The 25,787-nt window shown below is 43.4% G+C and overlaps 1 protein-coding gene across 2 annotated transcripts in view; it reads left to right on the forward strand.

Moving 5' to 3' along the window:
• mllt10 (MLLT10 histone lysine methyltransferase DOT1L cofactor) overlaps positions 1 to 10,495 on the forward strand; it is a 47,079-nt gene extending 36,584 nt beyond the window's left edge. The window contains exons 12-20 of one of the 2 annotated variants that reach the window (XM_069667679.1): positions 303 to 420; positions 3,953 to 4,031; positions 5,131 to 5,318; positions 6,172 to 6,321; positions 7,032 to 7,087; positions 7,183 to 7,472; positions 7,801 to 7,821; positions 7,997 to 8,078; positions 8,263 to 10,495. In XM_069667679.1, coding sequence (XP_069523780.1) covers positions 303 to 420; positions 3,953 to 4,031; positions 5,131 to 5,318; positions 6,172 to 6,321; positions 7,032 to 7,087; positions 7,183 to 7,472; positions 7,801 to 7,821; positions 7,997 to 8,078; positions 8,263 to 8,544 — 1,266 coding nt within the window. In that variant the 3' untranslated portion in view covers positions 8,545 to 10,495. The remainder of the gene's footprint in view (positions 1 to 302; positions 421 to 3,952; positions 4,032 to 5,130; positions 5,319 to 6,171; positions 6,322 to 7,031; positions 7,088 to 7,182; positions 7,473 to 7,800; positions 7,822 to 7,996; positions 8,079 to 8,262) is intronic. The other variant, XM_069667680.1, reaches the window with a different exon arrangement.
• The last annotated feature ends 15,292 nt before the right edge of the window (positions 10,496 to 25,787 follow it).

The raw sequence follows: 25,787 nt of genomic DNA on the forward strand, positions 1-25,787 counted from the left end.
AATATAATTAAATGTAAAATTAATTATGTTCTGTTAAAGGCACAGGAACATTTCCATTATATCATATAAGCAGTTAGCTGCTTAAGGAATCGCTAGATAAAGTAGGAAAAGATAAGGCTTAATAGATCCCCAGGAAATTGCTAGTAAGTAAATACAAAATAAAAATAAGAATAGATCAAATAAAAACAATAAAATACGATATATATATATATATACAGCTGTTACACAAGTAGGAGTAAGTGACAAGATAATGTGTGACATGTTTGGGTAAACTTTTAACTGTGATTTCTTCTTCTCTTCAGGTGAGCGGTCTGCCAGGCTCGGTCTTCAACCTCGCTCCCTCCCACATGTTTGGTAACCGGCTCAACCCAAACTCTGCCATGGCGGCGCTCATCGCCCAGTCAGAGGCCTCACCAGCAGGTACGGCAACATACCTAATGCTTGCGCGTGTGTGTGTGTGTGTGTGTGTGTTAGAGAGAGAAAGAGAAGGAGATATTGGATAGGTCACGCCCCTTTGGTCCCACAGAGGGGTCAAGGGTCAGCACTCGTGATATTCTCAAGCTCCTCCCACTCAGCTCTTGTTACACACCACGATCGCACCCCCTCTGTCACTCAAACGCATACAAACAAATACAGCAACTTAGCTCTCATACACACACACACACACACACACACACACACACACACACACACACACACACACACATAATGTAAATCATAGAAGTGTCCAATGTAAGCGGAAGAGGAGGCTTTAGTCAGACAGCGGTGTGATGGAGGAGCAGAGAAATCTGCCGTCAGGAGCTCCTGCAGCTGTAGAGAGTTGGTTTGTTGTCCGTCCAGTTCAGAGGAGCTGATGAAGGAGTCGGACGACGCGACTTCAGTAATCAGAGGAGCCGCTTCCTGATACGAGACATCTGGTTGAACAGAGACGAGAAGAGAAGGGAGAGGAGTGAGGAGGAGGAGGAAGGTGGGTCCTTCCTGCTGCCGGTCAGCAGTCATCAGAGCCAGATCCACCCTGACCTGCGGGTCAACTCACTAATCAGGCTGAATGACAGGAGGCCACAGGGCTCTGTGCGTGCGTGCGTGTGTGTGTGTGTGTGTGTGTGTGTAACAGATAGAGACTATGCAGGTTCTGTGTGTGTAGACACAAGCAAGCATTGTTTTATTTCTGGAAAAGGAAAATGCCATTCAAGCAACTTTTTTAACTTTTTCAGGAACATATTTTTTATTATAAAGATAATATTTAATTTATCTGCTGGAATATAAGATGTGTGTGACGTAGAAATAGCATGCTAATCAGTAATAAGATGGGAAAAGCAGTAGATCCTCCCGCTGGGAAGCTAAAAGCAGATAAGTTTTACTTAGAAATTAAATAATAATTGATGTAATTTTCAAATTGGTTGCTTTTAGTCCGTCTACTATCTGACTAATAATATAATCTCTAATTAATAACGACGTGACATTTCTTTGTGATATTCCCTTCCTGTGAAGTTATGCACACAGTCGTGTAAAGCCAAACAAGCGCTGAGCTCTGTTTGTGAACCACTAAGGGTCATGTGAGCACAAACGTGCAAGGTGTGCGCGTGTTTGTATGCGTGTAGCGTGTTTACTTTGGCAGCCGCTTCTCTTTGCTCTCGAGCGTCTGGAGGGAGGTGCCAGGAGGGAAAGGGTTACGAGAGGAAAAAGGAGGCGAGCGACGGACTGGAGTGGTGACCCGGTGGGGGTAAAAGCTGGGATTGACTGTCTTAAGTAGAGGGGAGTTTGTGAGAGTGTGTGTAAATGCTAAAGTGTGCGTCTGCATGTGTGTGCATGTGTGATTCATTACTCTTACTGAGGAAAATGAAAAGAAGCGTCTGGCCAGGGGCCCAGAGGGAGGACGTAGAGACTCTCACAGAAGGTAGAGGAGAGACGAACTCGCATGCAGAATGAATGAAGGATCGAGTGTGTGAAAGAGATACAGAGGAGGAGAAAGTTTGCAGATTCAAAAGTATTAAAATACGTCCACGCTTTGATGCCTCAATTCAGATGGGCACCTTTTTCTGTTTGTTCTGGCGCTCAGATCGCGGTTTTGTCACCCAAAACCATTAAAGCTTGCAAAAACAGCCTCCAGAGTGAATAAATCTGACAACAACTGCAATGACTTTTAGTGTGAAGGGATACAGAGCTGCTCTGTGAGCTGCAGGGGCTGTAAATTACTTGCTTACCTTGTAAGTGTATTTGTGAATAAAATAACTTCTAATAATTGCTAAACAATTTTTTCCCCTTATTAAAATACTACATAATCAAATATATTATCAAAATGTAATCACAGACGATGGGCTAGGTGCAGCGTGTGATCCTGCCTGGTGATCTTACTCTAGGGTAAGTCAGGCATCATTCAGATCTAACTCCCTCACAGACAGTGATATAAAACTCAATTAAATCAAAATAGACACATTTGGAGTTTGGGATTTGTAGTCCTGTGTTAAATAACTCTAAACGCCGATCACAGACACAGCCTGTTTCAGATAGTCATGTTTTACAGATTGAGTCATCAGTTCAGAGTCGTGTTTACAAGACTCATGAAATCAGCAAAAGTCATGAAGATTGTAAAACAACATTAAGCATGACGTAATTGTCTCTGTTATCCCTTATTAATTTTAAATGCAATCAGTCGACTTGAAGTGTCACGATGAATTTGATCGTGAAACATTTAACTAACAGTCAGAATGAATTTTAGGTCCACACATTATCCACCAATAAGATTAATTAGAATCAATTTTATTGGCCAAATATGTGGGCAACATACAAGGAATTAGACTCTGGTTTTTCTTTTCTACTCTCTATGTACAGACATGCAAATTGCCATACTGCACTTAAAAGGACAGGTTGGACAAAGGTAACAGGCACTTAGGCGCTAAAAACTAAAACTACTATATACAGGCCTATTAAAAAAAATATGAAGAAGTATTTATGTATATAACTAAATATATATACAGTATTATAATAGACAGGAGACAATAGTACAATATAGTGCAAAGGTGCTGAGATTAATATAGTTGAATCAGGTTGTTATGTACACGAGGTAGATGGTTGTAGTATTTACAGAGACTGTGGATTGAAAAAGGTGAATTTAAGCAATGATAATAAATAACATGCACAGTGGATTTTTATATAACTCACATGTACAGTTAATTAGGTTATCACACATGTGTTGTCCCTGACGCTCTGACTGAGTTAGCTGTTCATCAGAGTGACATAACTGTTCCTGTGTCTGGATGTTTTGGCGCACAGCGCTCTAACGCCTACCCAAGGGGAGAAGTCTGAACAGTTTCTGTAATATGACAATATTCCAAATACTGTTTATACATATGAAGTCTTTATTTTTCAGTTAATTTCTCAGGGACAGTGCATATTACGAACATGACTGTAATATGCCAAACATTAGCTACAGGACTAGTTTACAGGCTGCCACAGATGTATGATCAATAACTGGTTTAAAACAATTGCCACAAAGTAAAGCAAGAACACACTTACAGTGCTTACAATTGTCCATCCTGCTTTTCATTCTGATGATGGAAATTAAAGCTCATTTAGTCGATACAGTCATTTCAGTATCTTTTTATTTATTACACTTGTTTGTTACAATTGTGCAGAAAAGTTTGGCCTGTTTAAAAAGTAATAAATATTTTTAAGCTTCTTTAAATGCTTTTTTTCAGCTCCTGTTTTTTGACAGCAGATTCAGGGTAACAAAATGTACATAAGAGTAATAAAACAGTATGTTTGGCTGTATTCAAACACAGGTGATGCAGAGTGAGCTGGCTGTTGGTGGCACTCCTCTCTGTATGTCGGCTGTGATGCAAATATTTGTTTGTATTCCAAAAATAATGTGAAAATGCTTGTGCAACTTAAGTGCTCTGAAGTTAGTGTGGAGTTGGTCTTAGATGTAAAATTGATGTTTGTGTGTGTGCAGATCAGGAGGTGGGTGACGGCAGCAGCAGCGTCGGAGCTCAAGGCTTCTCCATAAGAGCTTCTCCCAAGACCACCCCGCGGTGAGTACACACACACACACACAGATGCCTCCCCCCCTCCTCACCCATCCCTTCCCATTTACATTCCTCACTGCCCCCCCTCCCTCCTTCACCCATCCCCCCTCTCTCTCCTTTTCCCTACGCTGGCCCCTCGTCTCCTCTCTCTTCCTCTCGCTCCTCGCACACACACACGCACACTCTCCTTTTCGCTCTCACCCCTACAGGCAATTCTCGCTCTCTCAGCCAACGATAACTTGTGTTTTTGAAGGTGGTAACCATCCTTCAACTCCAGTTAGATTTTTTTTTTTTTTTTCTCGCTTAAATCACACATGGAAGGACAGTCTGAATTCCAGCATCTTTATCATTTGGGAATATTTGGATGGATCTTTCAGGATGGGAATATTGACGACACAAATCCATGTTTGTTTATTTCGTCTTCTTTGTGGGATGGATAATTTCACTGGATGAGGTTCGTCGCTGTATTAATTTGGTTGTGCGTCTTTTACACCTGTTTATTTCATGTGATGCATTTAGGGGGCATCATTTACGTGGGAAAGGGTGGCGTTATTTTTAAAAGAGAGTATTGTAATGACAGGGAAATGTTGAAGTAGAACTTTTACCTGATGATTTATGAGCTGAAATATCTCAAGGTAAATATATTTTTTACGTCCATCAGATGATGCTTTGAAATCACGTTTGCAGCATTATTAAGAAGTTTAAAAAACATACTTTTACTCTTCCTTTATCCCCACGTCACACACTCCTCTTTCTGTCCTCGCCACTCTCTCCCGCTGTCCCTCATTTCCCCTCTTTCGCACTCAACAGATTGTCTCCGCACACTCACACACATCAAGATTTATCGCATCAAGACAGTCCACTTCCCTCTCTCTGTCTCTCCCTCTTGCATGTCCTCTCTCTCCCTCTCCCTCGCTGTCTCGCACACACACAGAAAGCCTGGCCCCTTTTCATTAGAGGCCACTGTAACAACAAATTGATGTAGTTTTATAGCCAGCAGTGTCTATGTTTGTCTGACGTTTATGTTGGGTCGTTAATCTCCCCATTGACCTCTCTATCTCTCCTTTTCTATCCACGCTCTCTCTCTCTCTCTCCCTTCATTCAGCTCTCCCATTGGTGGCCTGCAGATCCGCTATGACTCCTCGGGGTCGTTGCCGGGGCCGGGGTTGCTAGGGGCGGGGGGAGGCGGCGGAGAGACGCTGCCCCCGGTGGCCACCAGCATAGAGCAGCTCCTGGAGAGGCAGTGGAACGAAGGGCAGAACTTCCTGCTGCAGCAGGGAGCGCACGGAGACGGTGAGGGGGCACACACACACGCGCGCTGAGGCACACCTGATGATGCATGAGAATGCACGCACACACAGAGCTGGATATGGTTGAGATGTTCTTATTCTAGTGTCAACACAATACCTGGTTAGGATACCAAATCTGTTTTGTTTGTGTTTAATGTTAAAATTTCAAAATAAAAGCACGAATCTTTGCCCAGAAACTAGAGAAAATTCTGATTAAATTGACACTTCCTGTCAATTGATCCATTGCACATTTTCTGTCCAGCTGCTGCTATATGCCAGCCTCCTTCTCCCTCTCTTTCGTCAAATCCCCACTCTATCTGTTATTGTAGCATCAGTCGATCTCTGCACGTTACATGCCGACCTGAACGCCCCTTCAGGGATCTATAAAGCCAAAATGAAAAAGGAAGGCGGCTCAGTCGTTACAAAGATCATCCTTCATTCAAGACCAGTCAGGTTTAAGTTTCTGTCTCGACACAGCCTCCTCCTCCTCCTCCTCGCTGAGCCATCATTGAGCTCTGCGCTGAGTCTGCACAGACACCAGGGTCACTGTTCTTTAGCTGATCTTGACCCCTGACCTCCCTGTGGTGTATATCTGTCTGATCAGTCACTGAGTTGCATGAGTTTTGCCTCGAGGAAGGAGTGGCCTTTTTTAAAGTAAGAGCATGAATGGTCTCGCTTGTGAAAGATCACTCCAATAAAGCTTCATCCCCATAGTAGACAACATTACATCTGCAGGCTGATTGTTTTCATTGTTTATCTCAGATTGGGTACATTTCAATCTAAGTGGAAAGATTACTAAACATCTTTCAGTGATACTGTGATCAATCACTCAAATCAATCTGTTTTGTCTCTTTCAGTGGTTGGCATGTTGAAGTCCCTCCACCAGCTGCAGGAGGAGAACAGGAGGCTGGAGGAGCAGATCAAAACTCTGACTATGAAGAAGGAGAGACTGCAGCTTCTCAGCGCTCAGCTATCAGTGCCTTTCACCCCATCTACCACCTCCTCTGGTACACACTCACACACTTATACCCCTTTCCCACCAAAATGAGTGCGTTGACATACGTTTTTCAGACCCTGGAAGACCCGCGAATAAATGCCGTCTCTTCTCATATCCTTTGTAAACTCCTTTCGGCCTCTTTTCTGCTGCGTCACTGTTTGACATCAGCTCTCTCACCTCGCTGTCTTGCCAGCGTTGCTGCATCTCGCACAAAACAGAGAAGAAATTCGCCTTTATATGTTGTTCTTCTGTAGTTACGCGACAGTGGCCGGAACTTCAATGCACGTCATAGCATCGCGACGGAAAGGGGGCGGAGATTAGCATGTAACCTTTTTTCCGCTAAGCAAAATAGCCGGGTGTCAGCGGGAGTCAGCAGGTTTTCTGACGAGTGGAAAAGCGGCTTTCCACACACAGACCTTAAACAAAATTGCAGGATGATACTGACCATGTGTATATTTACATTTAGCTAGCTTAATATCCTTAGACTATTGTCTTTAGCAAAATAGCAATTATATTTGCGATTTATTTCTTGGGCTGCAAATAATTATAATGTGCATTTTAATTTGACATTTTAAACGTGAAGGGATTATTGATTAACAGAGGAAATAATCATCAGACAAATCAATGACACTAATCAATAGATATAATTATAATTTGCTGCCTTATTCCAATCATACATAGACACAGAGAGACTCTAAATGTGCTTCTTCTGTGCTGCAGATGTGAAAGGAGCCCATCTGGGAGCCACTGACTCGTCTTTACCCGCAGCAGCTCAGGTAAGAACAAACAGCCGACCACTGAATCCTCCGTCCAGCTCTACAATACAAGTCACGTGACATCTTAAATAGATTTGAAACTTCTCTCTTAACAGGACAACACGTCATGCGGTGGCCACAGCAGCAGCGGCTCCACCTCCTCTCTCTCCACCCCTCCTTCCGTCTCGCAGAGCCCCCCTCAGCCTCAGCTGAACGGCGTCCCTGCCGGAGGACCAGCCGGGATGGGCGGGGTGGCGGGGCTTATGGGCGCTCTGGGTGCGGGGAACGCGCTGGGTATGGGGGGGATCGTCGGAGCTCTGAACGGGGTGATACAGACGCCGGCGGGGACTGCGAGCCCTCACACGCACACTACAGCGACGGGGGTCTCGCTGCCCGTTAACAACAGGTACGTCTGACGGATGCTTTTACTATAAAAACTAAAGTGATGATAGGTGATGTTTTATCGCTATGTTACCTTCTCCGACAAATCAGCTTACTGTAAGAGGATAAAAGACCTCCAGATGTGCTCCAGTTGACTTAGACTGATGAGATTTTTACGATTTAGGCCCCTCTATCATTTCACCACATCTTAAACTCGTGAAAAAACTCCTTCAAATGTTAGGGAACTTGCATGTCTGGCAACCTCGTTTTTGTTTCTTCAGATGTTTGAATGTACACTTTATTATTTCCTCTCCTCTCTATTTCCCTTTTGCTTGCGTGTTGGATTCTAACAGCTCAACAACTAGTAAGAGCAGGTGAGACAGAAGTGCTTTCAGAAGTAGTGTGGTTTGTCCCCTTTTAGCAATATCAGTCTGACTTTAAATGTGTGTTTCATTTGGCTGCAGTCGGACGTTCCTACTGACGACTGATGAGATCTGTTAGGGCGAGGACAGTGTTTATCTGACAGTTTGTCCTGTTTTCTCTCGTCAGGCTCGGCCTGCTGTCAGAGCAGCAACGACTCTTCCTGCAACATCACCAGCTCCAGCAGCTGCTCGCCTCACAGCCTTCAGCGGTATGACACACACACACACACATGACTACACACACATGCAGGTTTTAACCTGCTCCCAACACCGACATCACTCTCTGTTTAACACAAAAAAGACATTGAGGTTTGTATAATGTTTTTCTTCCTCTTCCTCACACCACTTCTCTCTCATTCCCCTTCCTCTCTCTCCCCTCCCTCCCTCCCGCAGGAGCATCAGCAGGTGCTGCTCTACCAACTGATGCAGCAGCAGGACTTCCAGCAGCTGCAGTCCCTCTCCTCCTCTGCCCAGATTCCCTCCATCCCGCTCTCCTCCGCTCAGCTGCCCATCAACAACCTGCTGCCCGGCGCCCAGAGCCAGGGCCAAGGCGCCATCACCGCCAACCCCTTCCTGGCGCTGCAGCACGCACACGCCGACACGCACGCCTCGGGGGTGCAGAAGCCGCGGCTCGCTGAGAAGGCCGTGGGCGTCGCAGGGCAGGAGAAGACATGACGGCAGATGCTCTCTTTGTCTTTTTTTTTTTGGTTGTTTTCCTTTTTTATTTTTCTGAAAATAAATATGCAGAGTTTTCGGGGAGATCAGACTGTTGTTCAACTTTGTAGTTCAGTGGTGAGAACTTTGACAGCAGAGAAATCTGTGTTACTTCCAGTCATCTGCGCTGAAACATGAGCGCACGCGAGTGAAAGCGTTCTTTGACAGTCACCAGCTCATTCTAATAAGGTTTATTTTTGCAACAATTTTTTCAGGTTACAGTCTTAACACGGCATTTTGTTTAGATTTTTACTATTTATTTCCATCCAATCATAGATTGTTTTAGCTTTAGTGCTGCTTCAGGTTCTTATTTTGTCACTGTTTAGATCATGATTTCATTTGATGTCACTGGTAGCAACTTAGTTTGTTAGTGTCACTTAATAAGCACATCGTGTGTCCGTTCTTCAACACTTAAATTACTTAGATATCGTCTTCTCTAGTCTCATAATACTGTTTCTTTCTGTGTCATGTTTTCATCACTTCCTCTTTTTTTTCTCACTCGATCCTCCACACTCACATCCCTCTCGGTCTGGTCTCTCTGCTGTCTCACTCTCTCAGGGGCCTCAGCTATCAGCACACAAGCTAGCACACACACAGAACTACATCTTTAAAAAGAAACAAAGCAGAAATACATGAATATAAAAAAAAATAGAAACTACAATTCCCTTCCATGGGACTTAACAGAAGCAGATGTATGTTTGACATCTGTCTCGAAGCGGTCCCGAAGGGAAAACTGGGTGAGAGGCTTGTGAAAATATCCCACATGTTCTCGCCTCTTTTCCTGTGTCTCTTTCACTCCGTTTGTGTCGATCCTTTAATGTCAGTGAGCCTCGAAATACAGTCACCGCAGAAGCCTTGCTTTTGACTGTCTCTTCTCTGGGCCAGAAACGGGGGGCTCATTCAGGGAAGTGAAATGATATAAAGATTTTTAAAGAAGGAGAAAAAACAGCTTGTTGAATGTTCAGAAGGATACATGGATCCACACAGCACAGACTCACTTATGCAGTTCGTTTTCTGCACGTGAAAGTCTTTGCATTTCCTCTTCCTGATTGAGCCCCCCGCTGCACCTACCTCTCGAGCAGGACCAGCCTATCAGGACCTAACAGGCCGACAGCAGTGGCCGCTTAAAACACAAAAAAAAGCAGTCAGGACTGGCCAGTCAGGGTCAAAAACCCAAGTGCCTGAGGCCAAGGAGGGGAAGGCGGGACTTGTTTTCCCTTTACCTGTGTCCCTGTTGCTCAGCCCCGCTCTTCACACTTCTACTGATTATAAAGCTGCGTTGCGACGGCAACACATCACAAAAAGACTTAACGTCAGCCTGGACGCACCGTCTCTTTAAGAAAACCAGGAAAAGTAATTCTGCTGCATTCTCTAATATCAAAGCCAACTTTGTTTTGTGCTTTTTATTTATTGGGAGTTTGTTTGTGTAACAGGCGTAAGATGATTTATTTTAAAAGCCTGCTGGTGTTGCAATTTAACATCATTTTGTACTACTGTGTAAAGTTTTGTTTGTCTTTATGTTTATTTTCCTCATACAGTCGAATCTTGCTGTAAACCCTTTTAATGACGTTACTCTGTGTTGTGTTTAGACGCTGATGGGAAGGGGGTGTGGCTGTACATAGCTAATAGTAGGGGGGAGGACGTGTGTCAGTGGGGCGTTCAGTGGCACAGTTTTTACCTCGTTAAGTGTACATAGACCTTTGTCATTGGCCGTTGGTGTACATAAGTGATTGTGATTGGCCGTGCTGGTGTGAAGGAAAGCCAATGAAGCCTCAGTTTGTGTGTGTGAATCTTTTAGGACCAGACAAAAAAAGGTTGACAGTGACTGGACACACAAAGTATTAATTTATTTTTATATGTTCAGGGACATTGTGTTTCTTTTTTAAGTTTTGCACCATTTTCTTGATGAGAAGTCGTTTTATACTTGGGGCACCGTGTTTTCATCCGTGCACAACGTTTGTTTGGATCAATTTTGTACAAATGGAAAATAATGGGGAGAAGAAAATCGACATTGTATTTCAAAACACCAAAATAAAGAAACACTATGGATAAAGGAACCGAAGCATTTGATGCTTTTGTTTAAATTTTTTTTTACATTAGGTGGTGACTTTTTAACCGTAAAGACCTTGTGCTAAGGAAAAACCGAACACAGTACAATATTGATTTAATACAGAATATGCTAACACGTGAAGGGATTTCATTAAACACTTAAGTTTTTTATTGTAAGGTATAAGCTTTATTTGTGTTAAGAGCAAAGTGTTGATTTTAGTAGTCATATTAGTAATAATCCCCACAGTGTATTTATTTAAAATGATTTGATATCCATTAGAAAGGCATGTATGCACTATAAAGTTATCATATAACGACTGCTCATTGATCAACATATAGGCCCGAACTGCAAATTAGCCTCAGTTAGCATAGCATGCTCATTTAATTAGGCCAATGTTAAAAAATGAATATTACATATGTATATATGAAACATATTGCATAATACGGAAGCCCTTAGCGAACATGCGTCCCTACTCCGTTTTCCAGTGATAACGAGTAATTTCCGGTTGTTTTCTCGATCTTATTTATCACGTTATCTCGAGAAAACACCCCTATAACGTCAGATAATCATACCTCGTATCCCCAGAGTTGCAAAAGCATCAAAACAAACATGGAAACGGGCTTAACTTACATCGTTAGTGTGGGCAATGGCAGCATGGCATGTCGTGGTCTGTAACATCACAGTGACCAGCCTGTTGTTTTGTTTTCTAGATCGCCCGTCATCACGAGAAAACCAGCTTTGTTATCACGAGAAAAATAAGGCAAGATCTCGAGAAACACTTTCTTGTTATCACGGGAAACCGGAGTAAATAAAATGTGTGGATGCATGTCCCTTAGTTTAAAAAAGCCACATATATTCCTGATTAAACCTCATTTTGTTTTTCACGAATATAAATCTCAAGGTGACTGCTGACTGAATATTCAAATGAGAAAAAATATTAACCCTTAAATGCTTTTCGAAGTTATATTGTGTAATTTGTGAATATATTTTAAATGAATAGACAATAGAGTAAATGTGTAATGACATAGTTTGGTGAAATGGCTTACCTGGTTTATGTTATAAGGCATTAATTACATAGTAAATGAAAGAGGATGTGTCAGCAGCGACATGTGCTTTATTCAGTAAGAGGGAGGAGGGACATGAATAATCATAGAGCTCAGGAGTGCCAATAGAAGCTGAATGTCTTTAAATTTAAACAATGTGCTTCAAGGCTCCTGTCCTCACACACACGCACACACGCACACACACACACACGCACACTGAAGCTGATGACTTCCAGCTGCCAAGAAACAACCAGTGTGTGTGTGTGTTTCTATGTGTGTGTGTGTGTGTGTTTAGAGGTGGGGGCACCATTCTGCTACATCTGCTTCTGCCCTGGTAATTAAAAGCTCACTTTCCTCCTGCACTCCCCCCTCAAAAAATACCCCCCCTCCTCACCCCCGTCAGGAGTTTGTACCCCTCCCTGCAGACACACACAATCTAACCTGCATTCAACAACACAACCCCCCTTTCCTCTTTTCAAGCACTTGCTCACACACCCCTCCCACTACCAAATACCCCCCCTCCCTCCCTCCCTCCACTCACTATCAGCCCTGTCAATCAAAGCCAGGCTGTTTAAACAGCATACACTCCACCCCCACCCCCCCCCCCCACCACCACCACCACCACCACCACCACCCAGGACCATCTCTTTTATAAGCCCCCACTATCGGAGCTGCCTCCCCTCCACTCCCTGTAATAGCAGCCACACACACACACACACACACACACACACACATACGAGGCAGAGCTGCTGTGTCCATCATCGATCACACTCCCCCAGAAAGCCTCCCTGGGGGTGGGAGGGCATACCAGCTGATGGAGGACCCCTGTGTGCTGCCCGACCAGGTGCCTGCTCACAAAGTCAAAACACTGCTAAGCCCTGGTGTTAGCAGACACACACACACACACAGATAGCAGGCCAGCAGGAGGGTTAAGCCCGGGATGATTAGACAAATGTGGGGCAGATATCTGTCTGCAGAGGCGAGCGGAGCGGCTGTCACACAGGAATGCTCCACAGTTTCTGTCTCTGTATTTTTTGTTTTGCATTTTGCAGAAACAACAAATCTGCAATCAGGAAAAGCTTGAAGCAAGAGTGAAACTGAAGCGAGGGACGCCTGATTTGATGCTGGATTTGATTTGTTTTGTCCTGATTGCACCCATGTAACTAAACGACACAGCTTGAAGTGATTTGACTCCAGAAATTTTACAACTGTGCAGAACATAAAAGCATGACTACATTTACAGTTTAGGTACAAACTACTACAGTTAGAAGATGGTTTTATTATATAGAAGTATCTGTAGCCATCACTTCTCCCATCCTGGATAAACTCAGCTCACTCTGCAGCCAAACAAACCAACCAAAAAACAACAACACACGAACAAAGTTCACCAACGAGGGCCGTGAGTTATTCCTGCAGAGGTTTGGTCGCATGTTTGGTAATTCAGTTCAATTATTTAACTGGAGAGGGAGCAATAAAAGTGAGGGCGGCTCTGGTGCAGTAAACGATCAGCAGGAGGAGGTGTGTACAGTAATGCAGTGTAAATCATCACAGAGTGGCGGCCATTAAAAGAGGCTTAATCCTGCACGGGAACCTGCAGTCAGCTGCTCGGGGCCCGATCCAGAGCCGAGTGGAACCAGATCCAGCAAAGTGAGGTGTTTAAGGCAGGAGAGAGGAGGAGGAAGGGTACAAGGAGAGTGTAGGAGGGAACAGCTGAGGAGATTCCCAGGGTAAGAGAAAGAGAGTGTGTGTGTGTACGTGTGTGTGTGCCCCCCACAGGTCTCCCTCCTGTAGGATAATGGTGGCGAGGAGAAGCAGCAGGATTCAGCCTCATCCCTCTTCATCCTCAGATAGCTCGTATTCTTCTGCTAAGTGACACTCCTCCGTCACCCTTCTGACACACACACACACACACACACGCATATGCACGCCTCCCTTCCAGTTCAACCAGAGCTTCTTGATGCAACAACACATTTAATGACTGATGGGTAACAGTAACAGTAAATGTAATAGAAACAATGTGCTGCATGTTTGGTCTTTTACTTTGAAAGTCATGCTCTCTAAGGATTTAACTGTACAATGCTGTCTGACCCTTGACCCTGTAAAGACACAAAACTCTAGACAATTATAGGAAGTTCTGTAACAAATGTAACTCATTTTATAGAAATTTCTCCAAAGTTGTTTCAGCAAACAAGTTGGCAGCAGCAAAACTATGTAAAAAGGAGGAAGTCTGCACGCTTTGAAGACCTAATGGAAGTTGTTGGGATAAATATTTGGACTTTAAGGATGATGAATAGTTTGATGGATGAAAGAGTCTGATGAGAAACCTCCAGACCTCTTTTCTCTTCAGCAACAGAGGCTTTGCTCTGTTTTATTATACTGACCACACAGTCCTCAGTGTGTGTGTGTGTGTGTGTGTGTTAGGGAGAAAGAAAGAGAGAGGAAAAAGAAAGACTCTGTCTGTCTTCCTATTTTTTTCTCATTTGTATCATTTTGGCTACCGCCAGAGAAACTATGCAAATACCAGTAATCACATAAAAATGTAAAATTCCCAAAATAGATTAAAGTAGACGTGTAACTTTACTAAATACATACTTCCATGATATTTTAAATAAATAAAAACATTTCGTTTAAAGGTTTGCAATAAATCGTGCAAACAAAGAAAAAGTACGCTTAAAAGTATTAATGTGAAAACCTATCGTAGATATAAAAGGTTGTATAAACAATTTAGGATTATATCAAATGAAGTACATTGTGTTGTTCGTACGGAGAAAATGCGGATCTGTATAGTATAAACACTTCGTTGCCCCCGCGTGCGGCAGCGTCTTCCCGGGACTCAGCGGGTCCTGCTCCGCTCGCCTGCCGCTCTGAGTGAAGCGCTTCCCGGCCGGCCAGCCAACCTTCCCCCGCTGCCTGCGGCTCCCACTACCGGCGAGAGGAAAAGAGCTCTGAAAACCACAGACAAGCGGGGAGGATGACTTCACTGTGCGCTAACAGCGCATAAATTCAGCGGTTACGGGAGGGGATTTGAATACGTGATTTTCTGTTGTCTGCTTTTCCCCTTCGAGAGGGGAAATGCAGCTCAGCAGCAGGAGGACTCTGCAGCAGCGCTGCCGTCTGGATTACATTACAGCAGGCTATTATTTAATCCTACAATAACGTTACGTGGAGTCATGTACGTTCAAAATCTTCTCAATTGTTCGAATAAACTGCAGAATAATTTTCACGCAATCTCCTGAAATTATAAAAAATATTATCACTCACTGAAACAGATAGCGATCAGACTCCAGTGACTGCAGCGTATGCTGTGGTGTTAAAATTTACTATAGCGATACTGTAACGTACACACAGTAAGATAATCTTGTATAATGTAACACACATGTTGCCTACAGTGAAACAGATGACATATTGGCACCTTTTACAATAAATTTATGTGAGCTTTGTGACCGTCTACAGTATATTTCTTATTTTACAATAATATATTTATAAAATATATACAATTATTTTGGTAACTTGAAATGTATCACTAATATATATATTAGATTTTTTTGCTGTGATGTTTGATGTCTGTGCACAGCCTCCTGTCTGTTATGGTGACCTCCATGTGTGCGGTTTTGAAGACCATTGACCACAGCAGCAAACTGCAGGGAAGCCACACAGAACCTCACAGAAATGCACTACATTAAATATCAATTCAATTAAATGAATCTAGAAAGCCTTTTATTTCTTTCTTTTAGAGCATGATTTTTATATTTAACTACACTGGGGTGGTTCAAATTTTGAGAAAATAATATATTTATTTTGTGCAATTATGTGGAAGAGAATTAAAAACAGAAGAACTCCAGATATTAATGAAGGGATTAAGGAAAGTCATGTTACACCTTCTCCAACATTAACCTTACTTTAGGACACACACACACACATTTCCCTTCTACAATCTTTCCATCCAACCTGCACAAAAAAAGTCCCCCCCTCATACTTCCTGTATTTACCGTCAGTGTGAGCGAGCTGTGGGTGAAGAATGAAGCACCATTACAGGGACAGGTGGTGCTGGCAGAGATGAATGCGGTCTTGTGGGCCTATAATGAATGTGACGGGATATAGATCTGAGATGAGATCTGGTTTGATCATCAGGTAAAAATAGATCAGTCAGCGGCAGATCATTACTGATAATTACTTTCAAATGGTGAGGTCTATATGATTAAATAAGTCTGCTGCTGGGGTAGTGATGGCAGGTAGGGAGGGGGGGTTCTTGTGTTCATATATAATAATTACATTAAGAGTGATAGGAGAAGATTAATTGTTTCCAGGTGACAATTTTGGGATTGGTATTCATCATGCTTTAAAAGTATCCACCTCAAATCCTCTGATACTCGTCCCTCTGCTTCTTCTGTGTGTGTTTTTATAATGAGCTAATAATCAGGGGAAAGCTCCTGAAAGAGGGGGGGTCTCTCTCTCACTCACACACACACACACACACACATCTGGGGGATAAGTCAGTGCCTTGCTCAAGGACCCCGCGGTGAGGAGGAGTCGAACTGATCCTGCAATCACGATAAATGAGCGAACAACAAGCATGTAAAGAGATCTGGGATTTCTCCAACGGCAACAGCTGTTAAATGGTAAAGACCAAGGCTGTGTGTGAGAGAGAGAGAGAGAGAGAGAGAGAGAGAGAGAGCCATCCCCCTCCCCTGTTCATCCACCTATCAGCAGGCCTCATTTATTATGCAGGCTGGAGACCCCTGGGCTGGAGGAGGAGGGCGAGTGTGTGTGTGTGTGTTTTGGAAATAGGGAAGGAGGGGTACATGTGATGCCCACCAGAGTGCACACACACACACACACACACACACACACACACGCACGCACACACACGCACACACACACACACACACACACACACACACACAGCTGATTCTTTACTCTCAAATATATGCTGTGGGAGGAAGGGGGTGAGAGAGGTATGACAACTGCAGACAGAGAGAGATCTGTGTGTAAATAACGGTGTGTGTGCGTGTCAGACTTGTTGCATCAACTCTGGTGCCTGTTTGAAATAAAAGCTGAGTAAGAGAGGGTGGTGATCATTTTAAGGGTTCATCACAGGTAAAAGTGTGCGTGTGCTATTTGAACAGGTGATCAGACAGACCTTGAAGAACGCGCGCGCACACACACACACACACAAAGGAGCTGGTGTGTTTGTATCTCTGCTGTTTCCCTGTAGAGACGGAGACCACAAAGGGACACTCCCGTTGAACTGTATATGCATATCACCCCTGAAACGATGAAGATGAAAGTTGATTTAATTCATCAGAAAAATCACACATTAAAAATATTTGGACCTCTTAAAATCGTGGAATAAAATAGGCCACCATAATCCAAATGTTCTATTGTTACAGGCAGGACCATCTCTCCTAGTGAAGCAGCCGGCAGAATAAGTTGTGTGGAAAGTACAATTTGGATTGCACTTAATTTTAACTACTTACTATTTATTTAACATCTGTTGTTTTTCAAATTAATATTAAAATCCTTTTAACAATAAAATGCATTCTTAATTCTTAACATAACGCTTGTGTCTCTTTGATATTTATGACTTGTTTGCAGTTCCACCATACAAAACAAACTTTCCCCTTTAAACTTCAACTCCAACTCCATTGGCTAAAATAACCTAATATTTCACAGTAAAAAAGCAAAAATAAGGGGCATCGGTTTAGCTCAGCAGTTAAATCCTGCGTCCCATATATACAGAGGCTACAGTCCGCAATGCTGCGGCCCCGGGCTCGACTCCCACCCTCGGCCCCCTGCTGCGTGTCATCCCCACTCTCTCTTCCCCTGTTTCCAACACTGTCATCTCTAAATAAATACAGGCATAAAAACGGCCAAAAAAATGCTAATTTGTGTAGCTTTACTTTTTATCATTGCCACCCTATTAATCAGCTGGAGGTGGGAAAAACCTGGACACAACTACCTAGTAACTACCTAGGGGCGGCTGTGGCTCAGTGGTAGAGTTGGTCGTCTTTCAAGGTCGGAGGTTCGATCCCCAGCTCCGTCAGGCTACATGTCGAAGTGTCCTTGGGCAAGACACTGAACCCCAAATTGCTCCCGGTGGCATAGCCAATGGGTATGAATGTGATTGACAGTTGGGCACTTTACGTAGCAGCCTCTGCCATCAGTGTGTGAATGGGTGAATGTGATATGTAGTGTAAAAGCAGCTTTGAATGGTCGCAAAGACTAGAAAAGCGCTATATAAGTACAGTCCATTTTAGTAATGTTAGCTTACTTAAGTAGCCAAACTAGCTACAGTTTGAGCAGACAAGCATTAACACCGGTAACTGCTTATGCATTGTTGCATTAGTATAACCGTAGCGGCCATTTTTGCAGTAGGAGCGATTTTACTTCAGATTCTTTAGCTGAACAGTTTAACTGAACTGTTCACTTTTACCTGTTCAAAAAGTTTACTGGAGCGTCAAACTAACATTACTACATTGTGATCCAAAACACTGGACCTTAAAACAGTAACTAAGCATATTCATTCATTCAGTTACATACAGACAGGGCTCAATAATCTGCACTCTTCACATGATTATGTAAGACTATAAAACACACTCCCTTAACTGGTAGGTATGTTTAATATTAAAAAGTAGTATTCTCCATTAGACAACCTGTAAACAGGCATTAGCGGCCCGGTTCTAAAAGCCGTGGTCTAATCTTTTAAAAGTCCCAGGGTAATGTTGGAAATGGCCACAGGAGAAGAGGAGAGGGGGATGGAAGAGGGATAAAGGGAGGAAGGGGAGGAGAGAAACTCAATCTAAAGCACCAGGTGCACCTTTTGTCGACATAATCTCCCAACCCTCGAGACCGCGCGCACACTGGCCAACATATACAGCCTTTCATACGTACACATGCTGCTTTTTTTCCACCGGGGGGATTTGGATCCTGGGTTGGTCATATGTAAAAGGGGGCTCTGAGGTCACTGCGCTGCAAGAAGGAGAAGATTCAAACACACTTATGTAATAATCAACACCTTTAACTTTGCGTGGAGCGATAACACAGATTTACATGGTGGGAATAAACGCAGATTAAGAGGAGGAAGGAAGGAAAAGAGAGAGTATGTGTCTTCAGGGGAAAACGGTGTCACATGTGAAAACCCACAAGTGAATTTAGAGCACATGTGCTGCACGGGCACAAGTGCTTTCATGTGTGAAGCAGGATGCACATTATATTCTGACATCTAATGTTTCTACTTAACTAAGAAACACTTACGCACTATTAGTGAAAAATAAACTATTTCTAAGTGTTTATGTCCTCGACAACAGCTTAAAACACATAATTATAACAGTCTGACAACGAGACAGTTTTTAACACTATAATTAAACGTTTGAAATCGTTTTAACGCTGAGAGTGACTGAAATAATCCCTTTAATAAATACTAAGCTGATAACTACACGATCTTTTTTATGTTCTCCGGCAAACACATGACAAGTGTAGACAAATACATACTTTTAAAAGCAGAAATTCTTTCATCCTTTGCAGATAAAATGATCGGCTGGGAGATTTCGTTGCTCCAAACTTACTTTGCATGTCGAGTTTTGTGGCTAGCAAACTTGTGCAACTGTGTCATTTGCTACCACAGTTCTTGCTATTCAGACAAAAGTTGCCTAGCCTGCTTTATATTGTACTTATGTGTGCTTACAACTGTATTATAGCATGTTGTAAAACATTAATTAAGTGTTTATTAGCTGCTTATAAATGCTAATTAGGTCGAATGCAGACAGAATGTACATTTTACATTAAAGCACACTGAACTTGTATATTGTCTGTACACTGCACTATTTTTAATGTCATACTGTAAGCTTTTTGCACTCACCAATATCCTGCACATCTGTTTTTAATGACTCCTGTTTTACATATTTTGTATTATATGTATTGGTTTTTATTTTTTATCTTATTCTATTTAAGTCCTTTACTTATTTTTACTATAGTTCTGTTATAATTCTTCTGCACCTACTTATGATCAAATGCACCAAAAAGTACCTCAGTTTATTTGTCCAGAGGTGTTTTCACATTGCAAAAGCTCTGTGTGTGTGTGTATTTGTGTGTGTTGAAGGAAATAAGACCTGAGCTCGCCCTCATTGTGAGCCTACAGATTTATATTGATGCCTGTCAATCACTCCACTACATTGAGGGAAAACAAAGATCTGTGTTTCGAATAGAAGCAGTTGTTGTGCATCTACAACCTCGAAACGTTGAAAACCCTGGAATGCACGAAAACACACCCTTGAATAACATTAGCGTCCATGTTAATCAATGGCTCTTAGCGCACTGGATTTAAGCGGCCCGGCGCCCCTTGTCCACAATCCCTCACCCGTCATTCTTTAAGCTCGACCCCTAAACTCCTGCAAAGCCTCGAGTGGGGACGAAGCCAAGGACGGAGCAGGCTGCTCATTGTGATTTAATCTCTCCCTGCTGCCAGAACAAACATCAAATATGGCCTCCTTATCAGGCCGGGGCCCTGCTCTATCTATCTATCGCCAATCAATATCTCCTGTTCTGTGTGTGCAGGTTTCTCATGTTTGTGTGGAGCGGGTCTCGAAGGGCTGCGCTAACTAAGGTCAAAGATCAGGTATAACCCTCCAGCGTGGAATGACAGATGTGGCCGGAGGAAAACAAGATAAAAGAAAGAGGGAGGGGAGGAGAAAAAATGTAAAGTGTGCCGTAAACAACAGATCATAAAAAGCGAGAACTGTTTTTATTCTTCGTGTTGTTTCTGCGGCAGGTATGACTTCAGCCTCAGGCCACAGATCGGCTTACCTGAGTGTCGATGCCTTCAACAATGGACTGGAAGCTTTGCATGTGTCCAACTAACTTTTTAGAAGAGCAGAGCGTTTGTATGTTCACACCAGCTCTTTTAAATCCTTCGTCTTCCTGTTTGGAGAAAGGAAACAGAACCAAATGTCATGCTAAAGCCGTTCACCAACCGGTTCAGTGCACACAAACACACACACATAGGAGCAAATCCAAAGGCAGTGCACATGCATGAAGGCCATTTTCTCCCCCTGCGTGTGTTCATTTACATAGGAGAGAAAGTAAGTGTATGCATATGCATTGAGGGGGGGCTCCTGAGGTGATATGACACTCTGTCTGAGCCTCCATTCACCATGAAACAGCTCCATAAAGCTGCAAAATGCTGCCAGAGCTGCTGCAGCCGGCCTGCAATGGCTGTTAGAGATAGATTGAGAGAGAGAGAGGGAGAGAGAGAGAGAGGGGGAAATCCTTTGTTCTGTCAAGGACTTAACACAATCAGAGTGTACAGTGTGTCAGGAGCGCACAGGCATATATCAACTTCAATCTCTTTTTAATGAAAAATCCTGCCCTCTCTAATATGTGCAAATTAACCTCTTCTCCTCCCTCCCTCCTCCCCTCCTGCCGTTTCCCCTCCTCTCTCCCTTACAAGGCCCCTCGCTCCCTCTCCTCTCCCTCGCTCCCCCACCCTCTTCTTCTGTCCCTCTTCTTCCTCCTTTTCCACTGTTTCGCTTCACTTTCACCAATTTTTTCCGTGTCTGTCGTACTCGAGGAGGAGGAGATGAGGAGATGAGGAGAGGAGAGTTATTGATAGAGGCAGAGGCTCCTGCTTTCCATTAGCTTGTTGCTTTAGCCGCACCAACCGCCCCACCCCCGCCACGCACGGTAATTATCTACTTGGTTGTACAAAATATTAAAAAATAAAGCAGAAAAACATCCAGAAGTCGGTGTCCAGCAGCAGCAGCAGCAGCAGCAGAATTAAAATCCCCCCTCCATCCTCCCCTGCTCTCTTTGGTTTTCATCCCCGTCTGCCGATTCATGCTATTACCCTGATTATCCTGATGAGTTGGTCAGATCCTCGCCTTCTCATTCTGCCCATGCTGATTGTAATTTAGAAATTACACCTAATGAGGAATTTTTAAAAAACACGGCGGCCGCTCTGTGCTGCCAGCTCCACGCCGCTCCTGGCCCTAATGGATTTCCTGGTATGGAATCCATTTTTCCCCCTTTTCTGCCCTGCATGGGGTCCGGCTAGCCAGGCCCCCCCCTCCCCTTCATCCTCTCTCTCCCCCATCCCCTCACCTCCCTACTCCACTAATTGGGGGCGACTGGTTTTGGTGAAAAGAAGTCATAATCATTGTTTCTGCTGCTAATTTAAGTGGTTAAGTGTACCGATCGGCGCTCCGAACGAGGAAATGAGGATGATTAAATTTACATTTTTTTTATCTTAACAGCTAAAGTGCCAATTTCCTTTTCATGGTTTTGTTTGAGATTTTCTGAAAGTTAAACTCCATGTGGGATTTTTTGCAGCATCTCTAGAGAGTTGTTTTGCTTTTGCTTCATCTCATATGTCTTTTTTTGAAGTGGTATAGACTCAAAAACATTGATTAAGATGGAAAAACAACTTCTTTTTATAGGTCACGTCCTGTTTTTGTGCCTTTACAGCATCCTCTTTATGTTACGGAGGAATGCGCCTGATCAAAAGTCTGTTCAAACCTATCAGTCTCATAAACACCTGTATGATTTGTGTGCGTTTTAGGGAGCATTTCCTAGAAATGGGGGAGGACAAACACACACACACACCCGCACAGGCACGCATGCAAATCAAAGCCATCAACAGCTTGTGATGAAGTGAGACGTCGTGGCATAAACAGAGTGTGCCGTTACCATGGAAGCCACTTTCACCTCGCAGGCCGAGAGAGACAGGCCGAGAGACGGAGAAACACACAAAGAGCCAACGAGACGGGGAGGGAGCGACAGGAAAACAGTAACAGACAGACAGACAGACAGCGTGGTACAAGCTCTCCTTCAGCTTAAAGCTTTTCACGCACTTCCCCGAGCTTCTGTTCCCTGGAAGAGAAACACAGTTTGTGTATTAAGTGTCAGAAAGAAAAGGAAAAGTTCACTAAAAGCTCAAGTTTAATCAGGACATCACAGAGCTACAGACGGTGACGTACTGTACGGTGGATGTTGGAGCGGTTTTGTGGTTTTAGAGCCACATCTGTCCCTGTTTTTGCTTCTTCTTTTTTCTGTCTTGACTGTAATTTCTGTTGACTTTTTGGCTTCATTTTAGCTACAAAGTTAGCGGGTACATCACAAATCGTTTGGTAATCAAAGCTGGCACACATGTACAAACTGGGATGATTACGTTTTATGATTTTAGAGGAAGTTTTGAGATTTATTGCTCTCTTTGTTGAGGATAAATTAGGTAATTTTCTACCCGTGCGCATGTTTTTTACCTCATGAGGAAAGCCATAAACAAGATCTTAAATCCACTTAGCTACCGGAACAAATCGCTGCCTGCGTTTTTCCACAGTCCACTTCACCCACCAATTTATTACAATGGAGCATTTTGCAGGGAAATTGGACATAGCGGCCGGGTCATATGACATGAGACAGGCCGTCCTAGCAGAGAATCCCAAGAACAGAGGTACTCTAGTAGCTCCCTTCATTTTGCAGAGACTCTAATGACAAATTTCCTTCCTTTATACTTTATAAATGTTTCCTCTTAGCCACATGGAAACCTTTTCTCTCTTCGATGTTACAGCAGGTTGCATAACTTCTGCAAAGGGCAGCATGGCGGTTACCAAAGAGGAAGAAATTAGCGAAGAGGAGGCTGAGAATTGAAACTAATTAGAAAAATAAACTCCATCAGGTCACCGTGTTTGATTGAAGCTTACTTGCAATCGTTAATTTTTGCATGTTTAAGCTGCACTGTGTCTCCTCCGCTAAAAGAAGCATCTACACTCCATACCTCCTGCGAAAAAGGTCGGGCGAGAGCGAGGCCACGTTAGCGATGCTAGCTTTCAAGGTTTTGCCAGAGAAGCTAGAGGAGGTAATCAGAGGAAAATATGTCCTCTCCTCCTCCTCCTCCTCTTCTTTTAGACCTCCATTAGACCAGCCTGCCTCTGTCTGGGAAAATTGATTTTCTCCCTCCCCTCCTCCTCCTCCTCTCCTCTCCTGTTTCTCCTCTTTTTTTTCTTCTTCTCAGGTTCCATTTGAGGCTTGTTCATCCACTCTCAAGAGCAGTTCTGCGAGACAGAGAGGGAGGAAAGAGAATAGTTAGGCCACGACAGGTTGTTCACACATATAGTTACCCACCCCCCCAACGGCAGCCATCTCTGTCATGTGTGGACACACAGAGGCCTGCAGAGCTTCTTTATAACCCTCTTTTTCTCCATCTGCTTAATCCTTTCCTTCCTCTCCTGTTCCCTCTTCCTCTTCTTCCACTCTTCCCACTTGCAAACCCCCCTCCCTCCCTACATCAGAGCCAAGTCTTGGATCAATGCACCATTGATTTTCCTATCAATGAACATTAGTATGGATCAGACTGCTGCTTGCACCGCCCTGCCCCGAAATCTACACACACATGCACACTCATACATACATGCACTAAAAGCGCCTGTTGCAGGTTTCATCACTGCACGAAAAAAAGGACGAGCAGGATGCTGAGGACAAAGAAAATACATATAAGGGAAGGTGGGATTGATGGAGGAGAGGTTCTAGTTGAAAGCACAGGAGCCAATCAATGAAAGGAGTGACAGAAAGGGAAGGAAATGAAATCAGACCGAGCGGAGTTAGTGTTTGTTTCGGCGTCATTGGTCAACCGCCTGCTCGTCGATTCACTGCAGGATAATTCAGTCTGATTGGCAACCAGCTCCGGCTGTTAATAAAGCCTGCTGATCATGATGCGCACGCTTTATTCACCTTTGGATGTCTTTCTCTTTTACCTCCACACACACACACGCACATCCCTGCCTCTTCTCTCACCCTATAATGGGCTCTGAGTCAGGTGGAGATTGACACTTTTCTTTCTGCTGTGCTCCCTTTGTGTCCGACATTGTATTCATTCCACACAAACCCGCCGCGGCCTCACAGAGAGAGAGAGAGAGAGAGAGAGAGAGAGGGAGCACATTTCTGCGCACATCAGCTACCTTTTGCATCACCAAACAATGAATCTGCGCTCACACTCGGCATTAGCATCTTCAATTAACCCTGCGTACGAGTGAGGAGTGAAAGGAGGAGAAAAAGACAGTAAATATTTTCTATTTATTGTGTATGGCCACCGTCGCCAACGCTAACAGTCAATCTACAGCTTTGGTTAATAAATGAACGACTGTACGGAGGATGTTTATAATTATCCGTCCTTTCTTGCACCGTACGAGGGGCCCTGTGTGTCTTTGCATTGTGTGACAAGACAGTGTATAAATGGTCCTTCCTGCAGCACGGGTTGTATCTTTTATAATTACATTTCCTCATTTCTTTCACTCCTCAAACAGAGAGAGAGAGAGAGAGAGGCAGTGTGGATTGGGCTTGATAGAACAAAGAAGCATCCTTCTTTGGGAGTGCTTGCATGAAAGTTGATCCTCGGTTAAGACCCCCAGTACAAGGAAACTGAGACGCCTCAGGGCCGTCCTTCGCCCTGCCTGATTGTAAAGCTGTTTCATTTGGGCTGTGGTGGACGCCTGCCTGCCTGCCTGCCTGCCTGCCTGCCTGCCTGCCTGCCTGCCTCTCTGTCTGTCTGCACTGACAGCGTGTGTGTGTGTGTGTGTGTGTTATGTTTGCTATAGTATAATTTACCTAAAGTTAAATTTTTTCATTATTTACAAATGTTTTCATTATTTATTCTGTTTTATATAATTTTAAGTGAACAGCAACATTTGTTCTATCATATCATATATATCTACCTATCCTGGACTAGTGTCCAACACCTTGATACTATCAGCAAGAAAATAGTCCCTAAGACGCAACAGGCATACAGTATGTGCCAACTGCTGCAACAATCACGTTTAGTAGTTGCAGCAAAACAAAGCCCATACTGTTAAGTCTTCTGCTAAAATCGTACATAAAAATGTATTTATAAAGAAGGACTAAAATGTTTCTGTATTTGTTTAATTTCCACAATAGCTTTGGTCTGTGTAAGCCAGAAAAACTATTTAGTCTGCGGCATAAAGAAGCTCCAATCAGGACATTTTAAGACCTGACTCTTGAATGTGCAAATGGCCTTCAGATATACAAAAGCTATGTAAAGCTAAAAGCTGACTTTTAGTCAATATTATTAAAGTTTTATTTTATTTTCTTAGTACTGTTTCAAAGCG

This window comes from Semicossyphus pulcher, unplaced genomic scaffold (assembly GCF_022749685.1).
Source record: "Semicossyphus pulcher isolate SPU_LCO1_2020_fin unplaced genomic scaffold, fSemPul1.0.p SCAF_18, whole genome shotgun sequence".
Lineage (NCBI taxonomy): Eukaryota > Metazoa > Chordata > Actinopteri > Labriformes > Labridae > Semicossyphus > Semicossyphus pulcher.